Source organism: Pieris brassicae, chromosome 4 (genome assembly GCF_905147105.1).
Source record: "Pieris brassicae chromosome 4, ilPieBrab1.1, whole genome shotgun sequence".
NCBI lineage: Eukaryota > Metazoa > Arthropoda > Insecta > Lepidoptera > Pieridae > Pieris > Pieris brassicae.
Window position 1 is genome coordinate 17,465,312 of NC_059668.1, and position 16,108 is coordinate 17,481,419.

The 16,108-nt window shown below is 31.9% G+C and overlaps 2 protein-coding genes across 2 annotated transcripts; both read right to left on the reverse strand.

The window, feature by feature from the left end:
* Positions 1-5,160: 5,160 nt before the first annotated feature.
* Positions 5,161-6,757, reverse strand: LOC123708551 (androgen-induced gene 1 protein-like). Its single transcript, XM_045659321.1, has 2 exons — positions 6,580-6,757; positions 5,161-5,792 (listed from the first exon to the last, which is right to left on the reverse strand). The coding sequence occupies exons 1-2, from the start codon at positions 6,727-6,729 to the stop codon at positions 5,250-5,252; spliced, it is 693 nt and encodes a 230-aa protein (XP_045515277.1). The 5' UTR covers positions 6,730-6,757; the 3' UTR covers positions 5,161-5,249.
* A 3,149-nt stretch (positions 6,758-9,906) lies between these two features.
* Positions 9,907-11,448, reverse strand: LOC123708398 (androgen-induced gene 1 protein-like). Its single transcript, XM_045659073.1, has 2 exons — positions 11,232-11,448; positions 9,907-10,509 (listed from the first exon to the last, which is right to left on the reverse strand). The coding sequence occupies exons 1-2, from the start codon at positions 11,379-11,381 to the stop codon at positions 9,970-9,972; spliced, it is 690 nt and encodes a 229-aa protein (XP_045515029.1). The 5' UTR covers positions 11,382-11,448; the 3' UTR covers positions 9,907-9,969.
* Between the last annotated feature and the right edge of the window lie 4,660 nt (positions 11,449-16,108).

Consider the following 16,108-nt stretch of genomic DNA (forward strand, 5'->3'; position numbering starts at 1 on the left):
GCCGAGGATGGAAATTACAAGTGGACAATATATCAATTTATAGTACATCAATAAAGACTCCCTTATTTTTAATACAGGCCCTTCAGCGCCGCAGCGACTGGCCTATCTATCGCAGCACGCACCATATGTCGATTTCAGTGACTGCTTTTTTTTAAGATGACTTCAGACTCCAAATTTTAATGGGGTTTATCAAATACCTTCCTCCCAAAGACCTGCTAAATTTTATAGTCCAAAGGATTAAGGTCCGGACTGGAGGAAGGCCAATCCTCATGTCTGATTAAATCGATGTTTTGACGCTCAAACCAGGCTTGAGTGGTCTTGGCTTTTTGTGCAAGCGCAGAGTGCTGGAACACGAAGTGATGTCCCGCAAATAGGGCAGGTCTTTGACAAACCGACCCAAAACCGTCTCTTGGTACACTTTTGCAGTGGTTGTGACACCCTTTTCGCAAAAATAAACCTCAGTTGACCCGTAATAGGACACTCCCAACCAGACCATTACTGGTGATGGATGATGTCCATGTTGCACCCATGGAACATTCTTCTTCGACCTTTTTTACTGTTTTTCTACTGACACCCATCAACTTCTGTTTTAGGACGGCATTTATTGATATCCGCGCCTTTATAGCTTTACTAGTGTTCTTACGGAGTGTGGCCGGCCAGTTCTTTTCTCGTCCTTAAAACTGGAGACTTCATTGTACCTATCAATAGTATGGTACCCAAACCTCAGCGTTATATTCAAATTTTTAAGCAACTTAAAAATGGTACACGGCGAGTTCCCACTGCGGTGCAACGCAATAACAGCTATCCGGTTTTCTTTCAATGTCCACTTCATCGTGAAAAATTTCGGAAAGTGATTATTTTTTGTTTTATAACAATATAAAACATATTCGAAATTTAAAAATAATATGCCAATGACAAAACTTTGGGTCCAACTACGTAGAATGTCCGACATTAAAACATTGTTTTTCTAGATATTGATACGTTTTATAATACTGAACAAATTTTTTTTGTTCTATCATCATACAACGTGATTTTTCTTTCGATAGTAGCGCCCTCTATAGACGATCTCCTAGATTCTACTGTGCTCAAGAGATGCCGCTTTAATGAAAAATGTGATTACCATTTCAAACGTTCAAAAACTATTTTGATTTACTTTTACGCATATTCAGAGGCAGATTAAGTGAATTAAAAATTTCAATTTAACTAAATTATTCAATTTAGCAAAATATTTCTCAAAGATATTTTTTTTTAAATTTACATGAAAAATAATGTTATATCAGGTATTTGAATACCCACTCCCAACGGCAAAAGCGTCAAAACAAAAATTTCAAATTACAAACTGACACCTGCTTGTAGCGTTACCATTTTGCAGTAGTTCATTTTGTTTTTTATCCTGTTTCCTGTATTGTGAGATACTCCAGTAAGCACGTCGAGTCGAGCTTTTAGTTTCTCTGACATACTGTCGGGATTCTGCACTCGGTTGTACAGTGTAAATTGTTGTTTTAAGACTTTTCGAAAGGACGCTATTTATATTTTTGTGATTTCGGTAACAATGCCTAAATGAGGTGTAATTGGTTGTTCACCTAGTGGTAAGTGATACATTTACTATAATAGAAAGTATAGAAGTGTAAACTGAGCGATAGAAATACCACGGAAAGTGAAAGATCCATATGTTATCTGCTTGTAGGAGGCAGTCTTACTAGCATACTTTACGAAATGTGATTGCATGCAGACATAGGTAAGACAGCCTTTAAGGAATGTGTACTATTCAGATTATTATAGTTAATTGCTAGATCTATATGCCTCTCCTTGAGATCCGCCACCCCAAAGGGCTCATCTCGATGTGCAAAAACTTCGGACTATTCTATGGATACGACCTGTGTCACAAATCACATAATCGATTCCGGAAAAAGTTAAAGAAAGTTGTGATTTGCCTCGCGAAGATAAACTGTGCACGTTAATTTTTGACGAGATGTCACTTACGCCGCAAGTGTCATTAAGTCATTAATGAGCTTGTGGCCGATACAAGAGTAAATTACCTTAGAAAAGGAAAGGGGACCAAAGTAGTCTTTGAAGTGAACAAACGAAAAGTCATTTCCATTTATGATGTTCCACATTTATTAAAAGGGCTGAGGAATAACCTTCTTACCGACGATTTGGTTTATATTGACCCCGAAGACCAAAAACAGAAACTCATTAAATTGAACTACTGTATGCTGCCGATAAATTATTTGAAGAACTCTCTCTCAAAAATAAAAAAGAATGCGCGTGAAAACAGCGGCGCAAATTTTCAGTCTCAGCGTAGCTGTTGCGACGAAGCACTTGGCAGCCCGAGGAGTACTACCGAAGGCATGCCGACAAATAATTCCTTTCTTCCTTATAATCGACAATTTGTTTGATTCTCTGTATTATAGCTCTCTTCATGTGCCAAATTCATGTCATGTTTATGTCATCATCAGCTGTGGCAAAAAGCACTCCAACTTTTAAAAAGTGTCAAATTTATATATGTAATAATATATATGTAAAAAAGAAGGAAATAAAATACGTGTCGTTGAATTGGTTGTACCATCGATAAAAAATGTAATTAAAACGATTGAAGGTATGCAAGATCTATGGAAAATTTTGTTCCAAAAATATTCTTTTGATTTGATGCTTACGAGAAATTTCAACCAGCATCCAGTCGAAAATTTCTTCGGGAACATCAGGAATATTTCTCCTAACACAGTGAATTTTGAAGGAGCATTCAAAGCCTTGTTGCTTAATAATAATAACACGCCCCATTCAGTGCAAGCTAATTGTGAAGAAGATAAAAACGATTGCCTGCAAACCTTAGACTTTTTTCTTAAAGAAAATCAACTGATAGAAGCTGACGTTCCCGAAGAAAGTAAAATTCCATTACGGGAGGAATTCATACACATCGCCAGTGAAGGTCAATGTGATTTAGGACAGGGGGAATACGTTTGCGGCTAGGTCCTGTCAAAGTGTTTGAAATTTATCATTAAAAGTTGCAAAACATGCAAAAAAGATGTGTTAGGGCATCAAAATGAAACAAACAACAGCTACATACGATCAAAAGGATATTTAAAAAATATGAAGTGGTTAAATTATCCATAGCTTGAGTTAGACCAATGTTTTAAGGAAATACAAAGTGTATGTGTGAAACATTTAAAAAAAATGTTCCAAAGTGTGCTGTAAAAGGTACGATAAAAATTTACACTGACATATTTGTGTCATTTCCCTTCAAATGTGTAAAGAGGTTCTCAAAAAAATTTTGAAGAAATGACTATGAATGTCTTAATATACAGTTGGTGCAGGTCAACCAAATATTATGTGGAAAATTGACCTACTCTGGTGACGATGAAATGAAATCTTTCGCCCAAGAATATTTCAACAAACACAAACATTTTAAGAAATAAATATTTAGTTTATGTTAATGGTCTTTTATTTAATTAATTGTATCATGTAGGTAAATAAATATTTTTGTCAGTTTATGGGTATTGAAGTAAAGCAGTTACAAATATTGTAATACAACCAATATGAGTTACTCTACTCTCAAACTTCAATATCCATTGAACTAACTAGTACTTGTAGTACTACTATGGTTTAGATTACATAATATATTCCTATATAATCTATACCATTGTAGTACTTATACCTAATTCTCTACCTTTTATAGTGCATAGCTATGTGTTGGTACATACATACATATAGTTAGTTTTCGATATCGTTAAGAGATGGCGTTTGTATGTTCACAAAGTCGTATAGGTTATGATATGATAGAAAAAGCTGTAAGATGGCTCTCTATTCCCAGTGTATATTATATCTCTATGATCAATAGATTCCAGTTTCCACAGCGCACGCGATGACAGATTTTTTATGCATAATTTTTTCACACCTTGGATTATATTACTGCAGTTTTACGGTTCCCTTTTTTTTAAATGCTTTTTTTAATAGCTATGTTTCTAAAATCGGTCCAGTACTTTTTGTGTGAAAACATTACAATCATACATACAACAACACAAAAACACACATGTTTCCTCTTTATAATATTTCATAAGTAAGAATTAATATGAGTTTTGTGTATATATTTTATACAGCATTAGAAATACATTTATAAATGTTCTTTCTTTTTCACTGTATACTTCTCGACGATATAAATTTAATTTTTCATATGGCAACATAATCTTGGTGTTTCGTTTATTTCCCGAGAGATAGCGCTGTTGTGGCTTTTATTGAGGTATTAATATTAATCCAAACTAAACTACAGGCGACCATAGTAGAAGTTCTTTACAACTAATTTCGACATTCCACAAAACAGCAGAATTTGTATAGAATTGTTTATTTTACCGCTAGTATAATGTTCCGTACATGTTTTGAAAATTATAAAATAGTATTATTTATATCAGTCCTCCCTATAGATACCCTAGGCATCATCATTCCATTTGTCCCTCCTTTCCGAAGAACCTCCTTTGGCTTACACTCACCCATATCCATATTAAGCATTCTGATAAACGAGCTAGGTCTGGATATCCATAGTTCCTCTCACACTTTAAAATCGATTAACGTTTAGTTTTTATAATATAATTGTTTTGTTTAATATTTTTATTATCTCTTCATTATTTTATTATGCTTGTACCAATGTATCAGTGTGCCAAGCGTTGGCAAGCTTTTATATCCAAGTCCAGTGGCGATACAACCCTAAATGGGTTTTGACCTCAGATTGCACCCGTTTCTGAGATGAATTTTATATCATACACTAGTAGTTAGCTTTCTGTCAATTATTCACGAAGTTTTCTTTCACCGTACAAGCGAATGGTAGTTGCGCACATAGACAGGAAGTCCATTGGTGCACATCCGAGGATCAAACCTACGACCTTAGGAATGAAGGTAGCATGCTGAAGCCACTAGGCCAATCCATAGTTATTAAATATGAAATATATGACTGAAGTGTGACCGTGAATAACGAATTTAACTTAATTTATGGCTTTAGGTTTTTGTGTCAATTTCAGTTGATGTATTCATAAACATAACAGTTATTATAACATGTTTCACATCTACTAAACTAGTGTCCAAAGTCTAGTTTATTAAGTCATTTCACACACACACCTTACAATTTGGTACATTATCAATTTAAAAGTCTCATTAATAAAACAACAGTGCTATAAAAAATTAATCACTTTATTATTCAATTTGTTTACACCGGTTACATTAATTTGTTTGGACTACACAATGACTTAATAAATTTGACTTTATCGTGACTTCTTGTTGCCTTTATCTTTAAGGGACGGATTAAAAGTTTTGTTTAAACTTTCGCCTATGAAATAAAATAGGTGACCCATTGCAACACTACCTAAACAAAAGCTTATTCTGAGAGGCCAATTGAAGTACGCCAATACAGGGTACACCCATTCACCTGTTCGACCATAAACTACAAACAAAAATACTAAATACGAGAACATAAAGATATTTATCATGGCTAAACCTACCATCCTTCTAGGGTAGGTTACATTAGACGTTAACATTTCTATTATTATAAAAACAGACACAAATGTATGCAAGGGGTGGTTTATCCATGGTGGATAAGCTTTTTCTACGTGTTCGGGAAAAATAAGTTCCTTGTCAACGGCGTATACACTCCAGAAAGCAATAGACACATAGACACCTAGCGGAAAAGCTATAGTAAATAACAAATCTTTTAATTTTCGTATTAAAGGCGGGTTACGAGGTGATGCTTCGTCTGTACCAAAAACATCATTGGCGAAGGCTACCCAATGGTAAAATCCGTGAAGTACCTGTAAAATAAAATAACAAATTATTCTGAGTACTAGGTACTTAGTTTCACTTCAGATGTGGGAGATGCTGCTTCAATTCCCATATGTGTGATTGTTTGTAGTTGCAGGGTACAGACCATCATGAAAACGTTTTGTCTTTAGGGAAATAATATATAGAATAAAAATTGCTTCAGTTGCTTAAAGGGAATTTAATAATTATTTGATGACAATATTAATAACGCAATTTAAATGATAGTTGTGTTTAATGGGTAACAAATGTAAGTAGTATTTTTAAGTATGTCCAATATTTAATGAGTTTACTTATAAGATAAATTAGATTTCTATACTAAGTACAATATAATTGTCGGTATAAAAATATCGAAAATTCGGATAGTTTAGTTTCTTGTCTACATATCTGCCCTTGGGTACTATTATTATAAATTCATTAGTAAATATTATAAGACTTGTATACTAATGTCATACAATATTATTTGTATTTATGTAATGTTTAAGCTTTAACTTCGCTATGAGCTTAAATTGCGCAAATTTTATTAAATTTAATATATCCCAAAAGCCCATTGAAATATGTTTTGTCTTTAATTTTTTAGTTTATAAGGCACAAATCAGAGAAAATTTCGTAACTTAGAAAATAAAATTGAAATAACATAAAAACCATATGCTGTACATAAACATATCTTTAAGACAATATTAAAGCCTTTATTATAATTAGTGTAAATTATAATGTACGATAAATATAATGTTTTAAATTTAACTACCGGTCAATATTATTATTAACTGTGATACTTACAAAATTCCACAGAGTTAAGAAAAGAATACGACTTTTAAAGGGATAGGTGTCCAGCGAATTTCCATAGAATACATTCACATATACTTGATCATACCACAAAATATAAGAATTTAAAACAGCAGAAAAAATATGTAATAATGGTAATGCCATATTGCTTCAGTAAGCGTGCACGCACTTCGAATTGTAATTTGTGACTGTGAGTCGACAACAACCCGCTATTTATAATCTTCATTTAAAAATAATAATTTTAATTGATTAATCTTCCCTCGAAAAAAATTTCTCGAGCTGCATTAAAGATAAAAGTTACGTTTTATTATGACTTCTTAACTATTTATAATTGCTTAATTAGGGATAGTTAAACTTCGGTATTATTGAAGATTTTTCAAAAACTGCCTTAGAAAACGCTCAGTTGTGGAACGACGGACGTCGAGGTGATACGGATGGTATTTTGTATTTTGCTTTGACGTCTTAGAGGGTTTTAGGTTCCTCTAGCCTCCTATGATCATGAATTCCTTTGAAAAGTTCTTTCAATGAAAATATTTATATACAAAACTGCATTAATAGTAATATATGAAATAAAAAAGATTCAGAATCTCTTCCTTTAAGATGTTGATAAAAATATGTGTAACAAAAAAAAATTAATAATATCAACCTATAATCCCTAATTGAAAAATATCATGTAATATTCTATGTTCAATGATTATGTCTATTTATTTACTATATAGGCTTATTAGGTATATCAAAATAGGCGTCTTCAACTTGGTATTCATTAAAAATACTACTAAAAAACTATAATGGTTTTGCATGTATTTACGATCTAGACCAGTGATGGGCAAAGTACGGCCCGCGAAACTATTTAATCCGGCCCGAAGAGGGCCCATCAGCATGGATAGTATGTGGCCGTTATAATTACGCTTTGACAGTCGAGAACAAAAATTAGATTCTATTTGTATTGTTTTTATAATATTATATTATTAAAAGTTTTAACAATAATTCATTTTTTCTATAATTCCTCTAGAATTTCTTAAACTTTGGGACCAAAAAAAGTTTACCCACCAATGGTCTAGACCTACACATGAACGCAGAAAAATATACACAGGATGCAACCTGTATATGACTGATTTAAACCGGAAGAGGATAAATGCTTATGTTTTTTTAAGTATAGATTCTCCGTCCGTGGGTTTTTCGTCCGTGTACCGAATATTTGCATAAAAGATATTCGTCAATATCCAAAAAATTTTAAAAATATTGTATGCCTTTAGTGGAATGCCTAGTGACCTGTGAGGCAACTTTATGGGAATAAAATATGTAATGTAAATGCTAACACTAGACGTCTAATAAACGTGATTAAGATTGTGCTTTCAGACTTTGCAGTGAATATTTTTTTCAAGCAACGTTCTCATTCTCAATACCCAGTTCGACCAAGAAAAACTGTTAAGACAGTGTCGAACACACACTGATGGCTTACCAACTTGCCTATAAGTCAAAGCGAGAAAAGTATCCCGCATTAGCTTACGTGTATAGCGACACCTCTGCGCTTACAAATCGCAGCGATGACGTCATACCCTGAAAAGCGATAACGAATTCTTGACCTTAGTGGCTAAGGGCACCTCGTGACATCCCCAGCCACTGGGACTTTCAGGCCAGTCAGTCAATGGTTAGAATGGTCGCGGATCCTCTCTTTAAGTTGTAGGAACAGTACACCATCCTCTCTCTTCTCGAGACTTATACAGTGTACCTAATTTAATAGGTAAACTTATCTCTTTAATCAAAAAAACATTGATTGGTTCATAATAATATTCATAATCAAAATTAGAGATAGATAGATCGAAGTCTACAGTACAGGATTTTGGTCGGGCTGCTAATAACGAAAAAAAAATGAGTTGTGATACATTTTTATTTGGCTTATTGTACTTTTTATAAGTTGTTGTTTATACTTATTGTATTATTTGAAGGAAACTTATAAATATAACAGTCTAGCCCAGTTAGATAAGAAGTAGCATTAATTCTAGAAGATTTATTTAGTATCAGATATCTACTCAGTAAAAATGCTCTACATCTTAGCAACCTGTTTAGGATATCCCAAACTCCATGGACTAATAAATCCGAACACATCTGAGAAGACACGTTTTTTCCCCACCCAAAACGACAGACTGTGTTTGGCCAACCCTTATTTTGGATTTAGGACCCCTTAATTTATATTCCTCGATCCCCGATCTTGATTCTGATTTAATTTAAACATTTGTCGCGCTCCTAAACAGGACTGCTATTATAACTTTAATAAAAACCACAGTGGTTTTCTAATGTACCATATTATTTTATAATATTATTCTGTAAAATAAATGAATTAAAAGAAACAACTCTTAGCCACACTTTCAAATACAAATTATACGCACATACACCCATTTACATTATATTTGACATTAAGACTACTTTTTACTAGAGAATATCTCCAAAACAATTAATATAAGTTACTTAAATTCCTTTTGTTTATAACATGCACCATATACTTCGAAAGAACTGTTATCAGTAGCGTTAGTTCATGTTTGTCACAACCATATTTATTATAAATAAATGCTTTATTATTTTCTCGTCTGTAGGTGTGTACAACGAAACATAAAAGTCTTGCTCTTCGACATCCGCTCGCACGCCGTATTGTCGCATTAATCTTTTAGTCGCAGAATCGTTCCAAATAACAATTCCGGAGTGGTGGTTACAAGTTTTAACCCAAGAGCAGCAACAATTAATCTCTATTTATTTATTAAATAAAAGATAAGACGACTTTATAGTTACACATTTAGTGTTATATTAAAATATAAATCGTACTTGAAACGCACGCATGATAAAATATCCCATCGCATAATCGCATGAACAACAATTGAAGTCTATAAATTTTTATTTAAAAGTTGAATTTGATGAAGTTTTTTTTTCTTCTTTTTGGCTTTGGCACGGTTTGTGCATTAGCCAGCGTCAGGTATAAATTTTGATGAAGTTAGTATCGAAAAATTGTGCTTATACATATGGTGGCTAACACTATTCTAATTTCATCGCTATTTTGAGTTTATTTATTTCATTTGGGCTTAAATTTTATTCTGCTCAATATATCGATAAAAAATAAAGCCCTCCATTATAGTGCGAGCAAAAGTTCTCAAACATGTGTAAACGATATAGTTATAATCGAAAGTGGTTTTTGTAATATATATACGAATATGGTAGGTACAGATCAAAAGTTAAGTGGTAAAATGGGCTCATCATTAAATCGTTTACTAAAAAAATCAAATGCTAAGTTCATATTTCCTAAAAACATAAACTAATAAAACGACAGTGTATACGAAAATAAGTTATTTTATTCAAAAATTTAACACATTTACAAGTAAGAAAATACGTGCCTCACCGTGACTTCTTGCCTTTGATTTTAGGAGGCGGATTTAAATTCCTATTTAAACTTTCTCCTAAGAAATAAAATATATGACCTATGGCAACACTACCCAGACAAAAGCATATTCTAAGAGGCCAATTAAGGTGTGTTAAAACAGGGTACACCCACTTACCCGTTTGACCATAAACTATAAACAAAAACACCAAATACGAGAAAATGAAAACATTAATTATCGCTAAACCGAGCTTTCTCCTGGGGTATGTAATATTAGATGTTAACATTTCGATAGTTATAAAAATGGACACAAGTGTGTGTAGGGGGTGGTTAATCCATGGTGGATAAGCTTTTTCTACGGGTTCGGGGAATATGAGGTCCTTGTCAACAGCATATACACCCCAAAAAGCAACAGATACGTATACACCTAGAGGAAAGGCTAAAGCAAATATCATATCTTTTATTTTTCGTATTAATGGCGGGTGACGAGGTGATACATCGTTTGTGCCAAAGATGTCGTTAGCGAAGGCTATCCAGTAGTAAACGGCATGAAGTACCTGGAATTTAAATAAATTATTTGTAAATAGATCCATTGTAGCTTAGAAACCGCAGTGCTTTAGTGGTTTGATTATGAATGCTGGTGTAATGACTTAGTATATTATAAGGAGGAGAAGAAGAAGAAGAAGAGAAGAACCCAAGAATCATTTTAATTTATATCTATAGTTTGGAAAGGTTTTTTCGCTACCAATTCGACTTAGGGTTTATGAAAATATATTTCTAAAAAAATGTATATCATTTAATTTAGCTTTGTAGAATGTAATTACTAGGTTAGTACAAAAAGATAATGTTATTGGAAAAAGGTCAGAATAACTAGTTGTCTATCAATATCCTTGAACAGATAACAATAATAATAAATATATAGGTAGTGTTATAATTGTTGTAATTAAATAACATCAATGTCGATGTAAATGCACGTTATTCTTAATTATTACGAGTTAGTAAAAATAGTTATCTACATTATATTTACATACAAAAATAAAGTATGTGTGATTTTTGAATACTGAAACTCTATAATTTTGTTTAGTGGGGTCACCAAGGTTTACAAAAACCGCATAGATACCCACTAGAGGAACCTCCAAAAAGATTGGTTTTTGCATGTATCAAGTATTATTGAAAACATTAAATACGTCTAAATAACTCTTCTTAAATCTTTTTCCGCCTATATAACGGTAACTTTTTTAATTTTTTTTTTGTTTAATATCAATTAAAATGTACTTACAAAATTCCATAGAGTCAGGAAGAGAACGCGACTTCTAAACGGATAGCTGTCCATACCCTTTTCAAAGGGAACATTCACATATACTTGATCATACCACAATATATAAGAATTTAGTACAGCAGCAAAAATATGTAATATTGGTAGTGCCATGTTCAGTAAACGTGCACCCACCTTGAATAATGATTCGTGACTGTGGTACAAAGAAATTACATTGATGCTTGATAACCTATAATTGTCATTTATTATTTACGATTGCTTAATAGATTTTTATGATAGCATGACTAGACTATACAATAATATACACGTTTAAATTAGTAACGTGTTCTTAAGTACTAAGTAAAAATGGTCTTAACGATTAATGAGCAAAGTTAAAATATATCTTATGAAGGTTTACAACTCAATTGTCTTTGTAAACCAAAGTGTCGACGTTTTAAGGTTGTTAAGTGAGTAAATACGCGATGGCGTGAACACGGCGTATAAGAAAAAAAGATAAACATGAAGACAGGGAAGTCATTCTGTTATTATTATTTTTAAAGGCAGTGTAAGTGTGTATATATGTACTATATTGACTAGTACACACAAATTCTTAGTATGTTCGGATGTCAAATCTTGATTCCTGAGTGGAACCAAAAAAAATTGAATTGTAGACTTAAGTTTAAAAGTATGACATTAAGTGCCCTCGTCCTCAGACTAGCACGTAAAACTATGGGTCCTGATACCGTTATGCCGTGTGTCGGTCATCCGTTCCATCGGAGTATAAGAGTCGTAATAAATAAGTAATAGGCAGTACACCTGTACGCACATGATAATGTACTACGTAATCTTTGGTCATCCTAAATAGACATTGCCATCATAGCCGAGAGATTTGTTATTTACACAATCAGGGTCAAAGATGAACTAACATTAAAAAATCAACTGTGTCATATTTGTTTGAATTGTTGAAGGCTTTTTAACGTTTCACGTAAATCGTTAGTTAGTAAATGTTAAAACATTAGAGGTAACGAAGCGTTTCTATTATCCTTAAACTTATACCATTTTTGGTCAAATGACTTCGGGTCGTTCTAGTAGTCAACGATGTAATTTGAAAAATATAACATAATTAGAATTAGCCTTATTTAAGTATTTTATTAAGCGCGTTATCAATTATTTCTTTATATCATAGTTTCATTAGTATTTATCTATATACATTAATATTATTATAATTAAATTATTGGTGTAAAAAAGTGTATTGTAGAAATAAAATAAAAATGTCAAATATTCGTTTGCAGTTTTATGATGTAAATTATTTCTATTGTAAATAAATAGTAAATAAGAGAATAATGAAATCTATTTAAATTTAATTTGCCACAGGACCAAACTATTTATAATTGTTTTAATTTAATTTTTAATTATTATTATGTAGGTTAAGAAAATTGTAAATACTGTATATTTGATTGTTATGATTACTAATAAAGAATAAATATGTATATTTTTTAAATTTAATACTATTTTAAACAAATTTATATTCGGCAATATAAATTAATATTAACAAGCTCAAAAACAACAGATAGACATGAACCGGAACTTGGGTGTTGTTATCATGTAATGATAAAATACGATTTTCAACATTTACGATTTGTTCCTTATCAAGGAGAAAGTATTCAATGTTTATTAAAACCACTTTCAATTTGTTAAAGTTGTTTAATAATGTATTCAAACAGTATTATAAATGATTTCAAATGAACTTGGGATATCACTGTTCTTTCTATTGATATATACTACAAAAAAATTGTAAGACAAAAAAATTAAAAACATTTCTTAATAACTAATTTTTTTTTCTTACAATGGGTTGTTTTGTAGCGAAATTTTCCTCGACTTTGAAAATACTGACGGAGGAGGTTATTAATAAGTTTATAAAAGTACATTTAAACTCAGTTATAATTAACAGTCTTGACAACTAGCGGAGCCACAGTGTGAAATTTTGTTTGACAAATATCTTATCTTATAATTGTTATTTGTAACTCTCGCATTTTGTCCCAAGTAAGCAGTAGAAGACGTGAAGTCAGTGACCCTAAGTGTACCCTAACTTCGAATCGTGCATTCTAATCCCAGCGAACATTATTAGTAGCTATTTATCTGGGATTATAGCTCATGCTGCTTAGACCAACATAGCGTCAGGTTAAAGAAATACATGTAGGATGTGTTTATCCCATTGTGATAGGTTCCAGAACTCCAGTAGGTGGAATGCAAAAAGGTCTGATACAGCTGTGTTAAGAATACCTTATTGGAAGACACTTCAGACAATCCAGGACAAGTTATAACTACGTCAAAGTTTTCTATAGAATGCAAATTAATTGTTTTTGTTTATGTTGCAGGCTTATCAAATTAATTAATAAATGCATTTTTATAAATTTCCATCTCCGGGTTATGATAAATTTGTGAAAGGTTATGAATATGATAACCCACATGTGTGGTTTGGCGGTCAACTTGCGGTGTGATTAAATTACGTGTCGCGATATTTCATGTCAAGAACAATTATTTATATCTGAAAGGCAATACAAATTTTGAATCTAAATAAAACTTTTTCTAACCGCCAGCGAACTGCCCGAAGAAGGATGTGTAATATGAATATAGCAATACAAACAGTGTACGAGCTTGGCACAAGTGATTAGTAGGAGCAAACACGGTGACACTAGTTTAAATTTACCTTAATTTTGAAGTGATGTGAGACTATTAAAATCATATAAAATGTATATTAACTTTGTCAGTCGTACCTCAAGTTCTGATTTTTAAAAAAAATGTTATTGATTGTTTATAATATTTAGTAATACAATTATTTTTGTAATAATAATATTTAACGAAAATATGAATGATTTATATTTATGTATAATCAATTGTCTAAATAATAATAACTTATAATTATCGACAAGAAACATTAGACAGGCATATTAACATTTACTTATTACATCATAACTTAATTGGACTCACTAACATAATTATTCAAATCGAACCAGATGCTCGTCATATAAAAAATAAGAAAATATGTGTTATAGCGATAGTAAGGATATATGTAAAGTCCACAAATTAGCGAAAAACGTGTGCAAACTACGAGCAGCGTGCTTAGCCGCGATATAAGGAGCTTATGTTCTTTTGGCTTAACATTTAATATTTATATGTATTTGGAAATGTATTTTCAGAGCAAAGTTTGTTCACTTTAGATAGTAACTGGCTTTTGCTAGGGTCATCTATAATATAGTTACACAACTAAGCAAAAATATGAATAAATACAATATTGTTGTTAAACACTCTGATATAGTTAAATCTGGAACTTGAGGAATAAAAATTGAGAAACGACTTTGTACGAACCAATCTCCGTATCACTGAAACCAATCTGATACTTTGAAAATTGTTCATGTTTTAATGTTTTTTGTTTTACATCCATTTGGTAAAACATAATAAATAACTGAAATCAGAGAGTCAACGGGGACACACTATAGCAGTGTCAATTACGTAAATGTTTAATTACGTATTTAATTATTTTCACAATTACATCATTAATTAAACTACAATTACTACTAATCTGTACAATTTAATTGATGTCTAAAAATCCAAACATAACGTAAATTCTGATTAGCTTTAATAATTCATAAATCGTTCTGACAGCCCTCAACCGATACTGCGTAATTTTACAAAGTTGGTTTTTGCGTTAATCCCGTTAAAAATGGAGCCGCCACATACATATTCATAGAAACTTACTTTGTCCCTGTCCAAGAATACGAAATTGAGACATAATTCATGAATATTCACATTACACCTCGCAGACATAAGAGACTTATGTATGTATATTTTAATATAGATTGCTCTCTATATTTCCCGCCCTGTAGGCCCTTAACTATTTATCGTCATAAAAATTTATTTACTACGTTTTGATATTATCGTACGTAATATATATGTACATACTAAACTGACTTGTAAGTACATGTCATATTAAAAATCAATAGAAATTGAATAAAAATTCGTCTTTATACAACAAAATATTTTAAGTAACTTCATACTATTTCTTCCCGCGTATTGAGGTGTACTTTGATTGATCCAGCTACGGTACTCTGTAACTTTAAATATCTGCAGCAATTGCGATTTACAATATTGAGTTCCTGAAACACGGGATCCCAAGATATTGAAAGTTACTGAGTAACTTCCCTGTAAGACATGGTATGTAATAGGTATATTGATTAATATTTATGAAATATACACAAACAAAAAGGTTCACCTCAGAGACTGTAACAAATATAACTAATACAATAATCTACTTTAGGATTATTCTGGATGGGATTATTGAATGCCTGAAAACGATTTGTTAAAAAGATTACTACTTAAAGTCCAATATGGCCATTTTAGTTAAAACAAGATACATAATTTAATAAGCTGCTTCGTGCCTAAACCGAAAATCACTTTAATGAAATAATTATATGCCGTGCGATTTTACGCCTGAGAAAACATTATGTTAAAGAGATTAGGAAGGAATGTAGATGAGCTAAAATAATTTCGAAATAGCGGTGCATACGAAAATACGAGCAAAATGTAGTAGAGGTGATTTTGCTGTGAAATTTAGTTCAGGCGTTTACTCGGAACACGGATAAGGATTAGAAATGAAAATTACTGTCTATCTGTTATATTCAAAATAAGTACTTCATTCGTCTATTTTGATGGCATAACTGTACTTTTGATGAGTTATGATATTTTTGTATTATATCTATATATTGACATTGGAACCACAGTTTGATTTGTTTCATCAAATTTGCTTTTCGGAAATAAATCTCAAATCACTTAAAACGTTTCCACGACTTCGCCAGGAATATATTACTGACTGGAATATTATGGAAGCCTATCAATTAAAA

Excerpts from the sequence above, each read along its gene's own strand:
- LOC123708551 (XM_045659321.1), bottom strand. The coding sequence starts at position 6,729 with ATGGCATTACCATTATTACATATTTTTTCTGCTGTTTTAAATTCTTAT. Across the intron at positions 5,793-6,579 it reads TCTTAACTCTGTGGAATTTT|GTACTTCACGGATTTTACCA; the intron begins GTAAGTATCACA and ends TTTATTTTACAG.
- LOC123708398 (XM_045659073.1), bottom strand. The coding sequence starts at position 11,381 with ATGGCACTACCAATATTACATATTTTTGCTGCTGTACTAAATTCTTAT. Across the intron at positions 10,510-11,231 it reads TCCTGACTCTATGGAATTTT|GTACTTCATGCCGTTTACTA; the intron begins GTAAGTACATTT and ends TTTAAATTCCAG.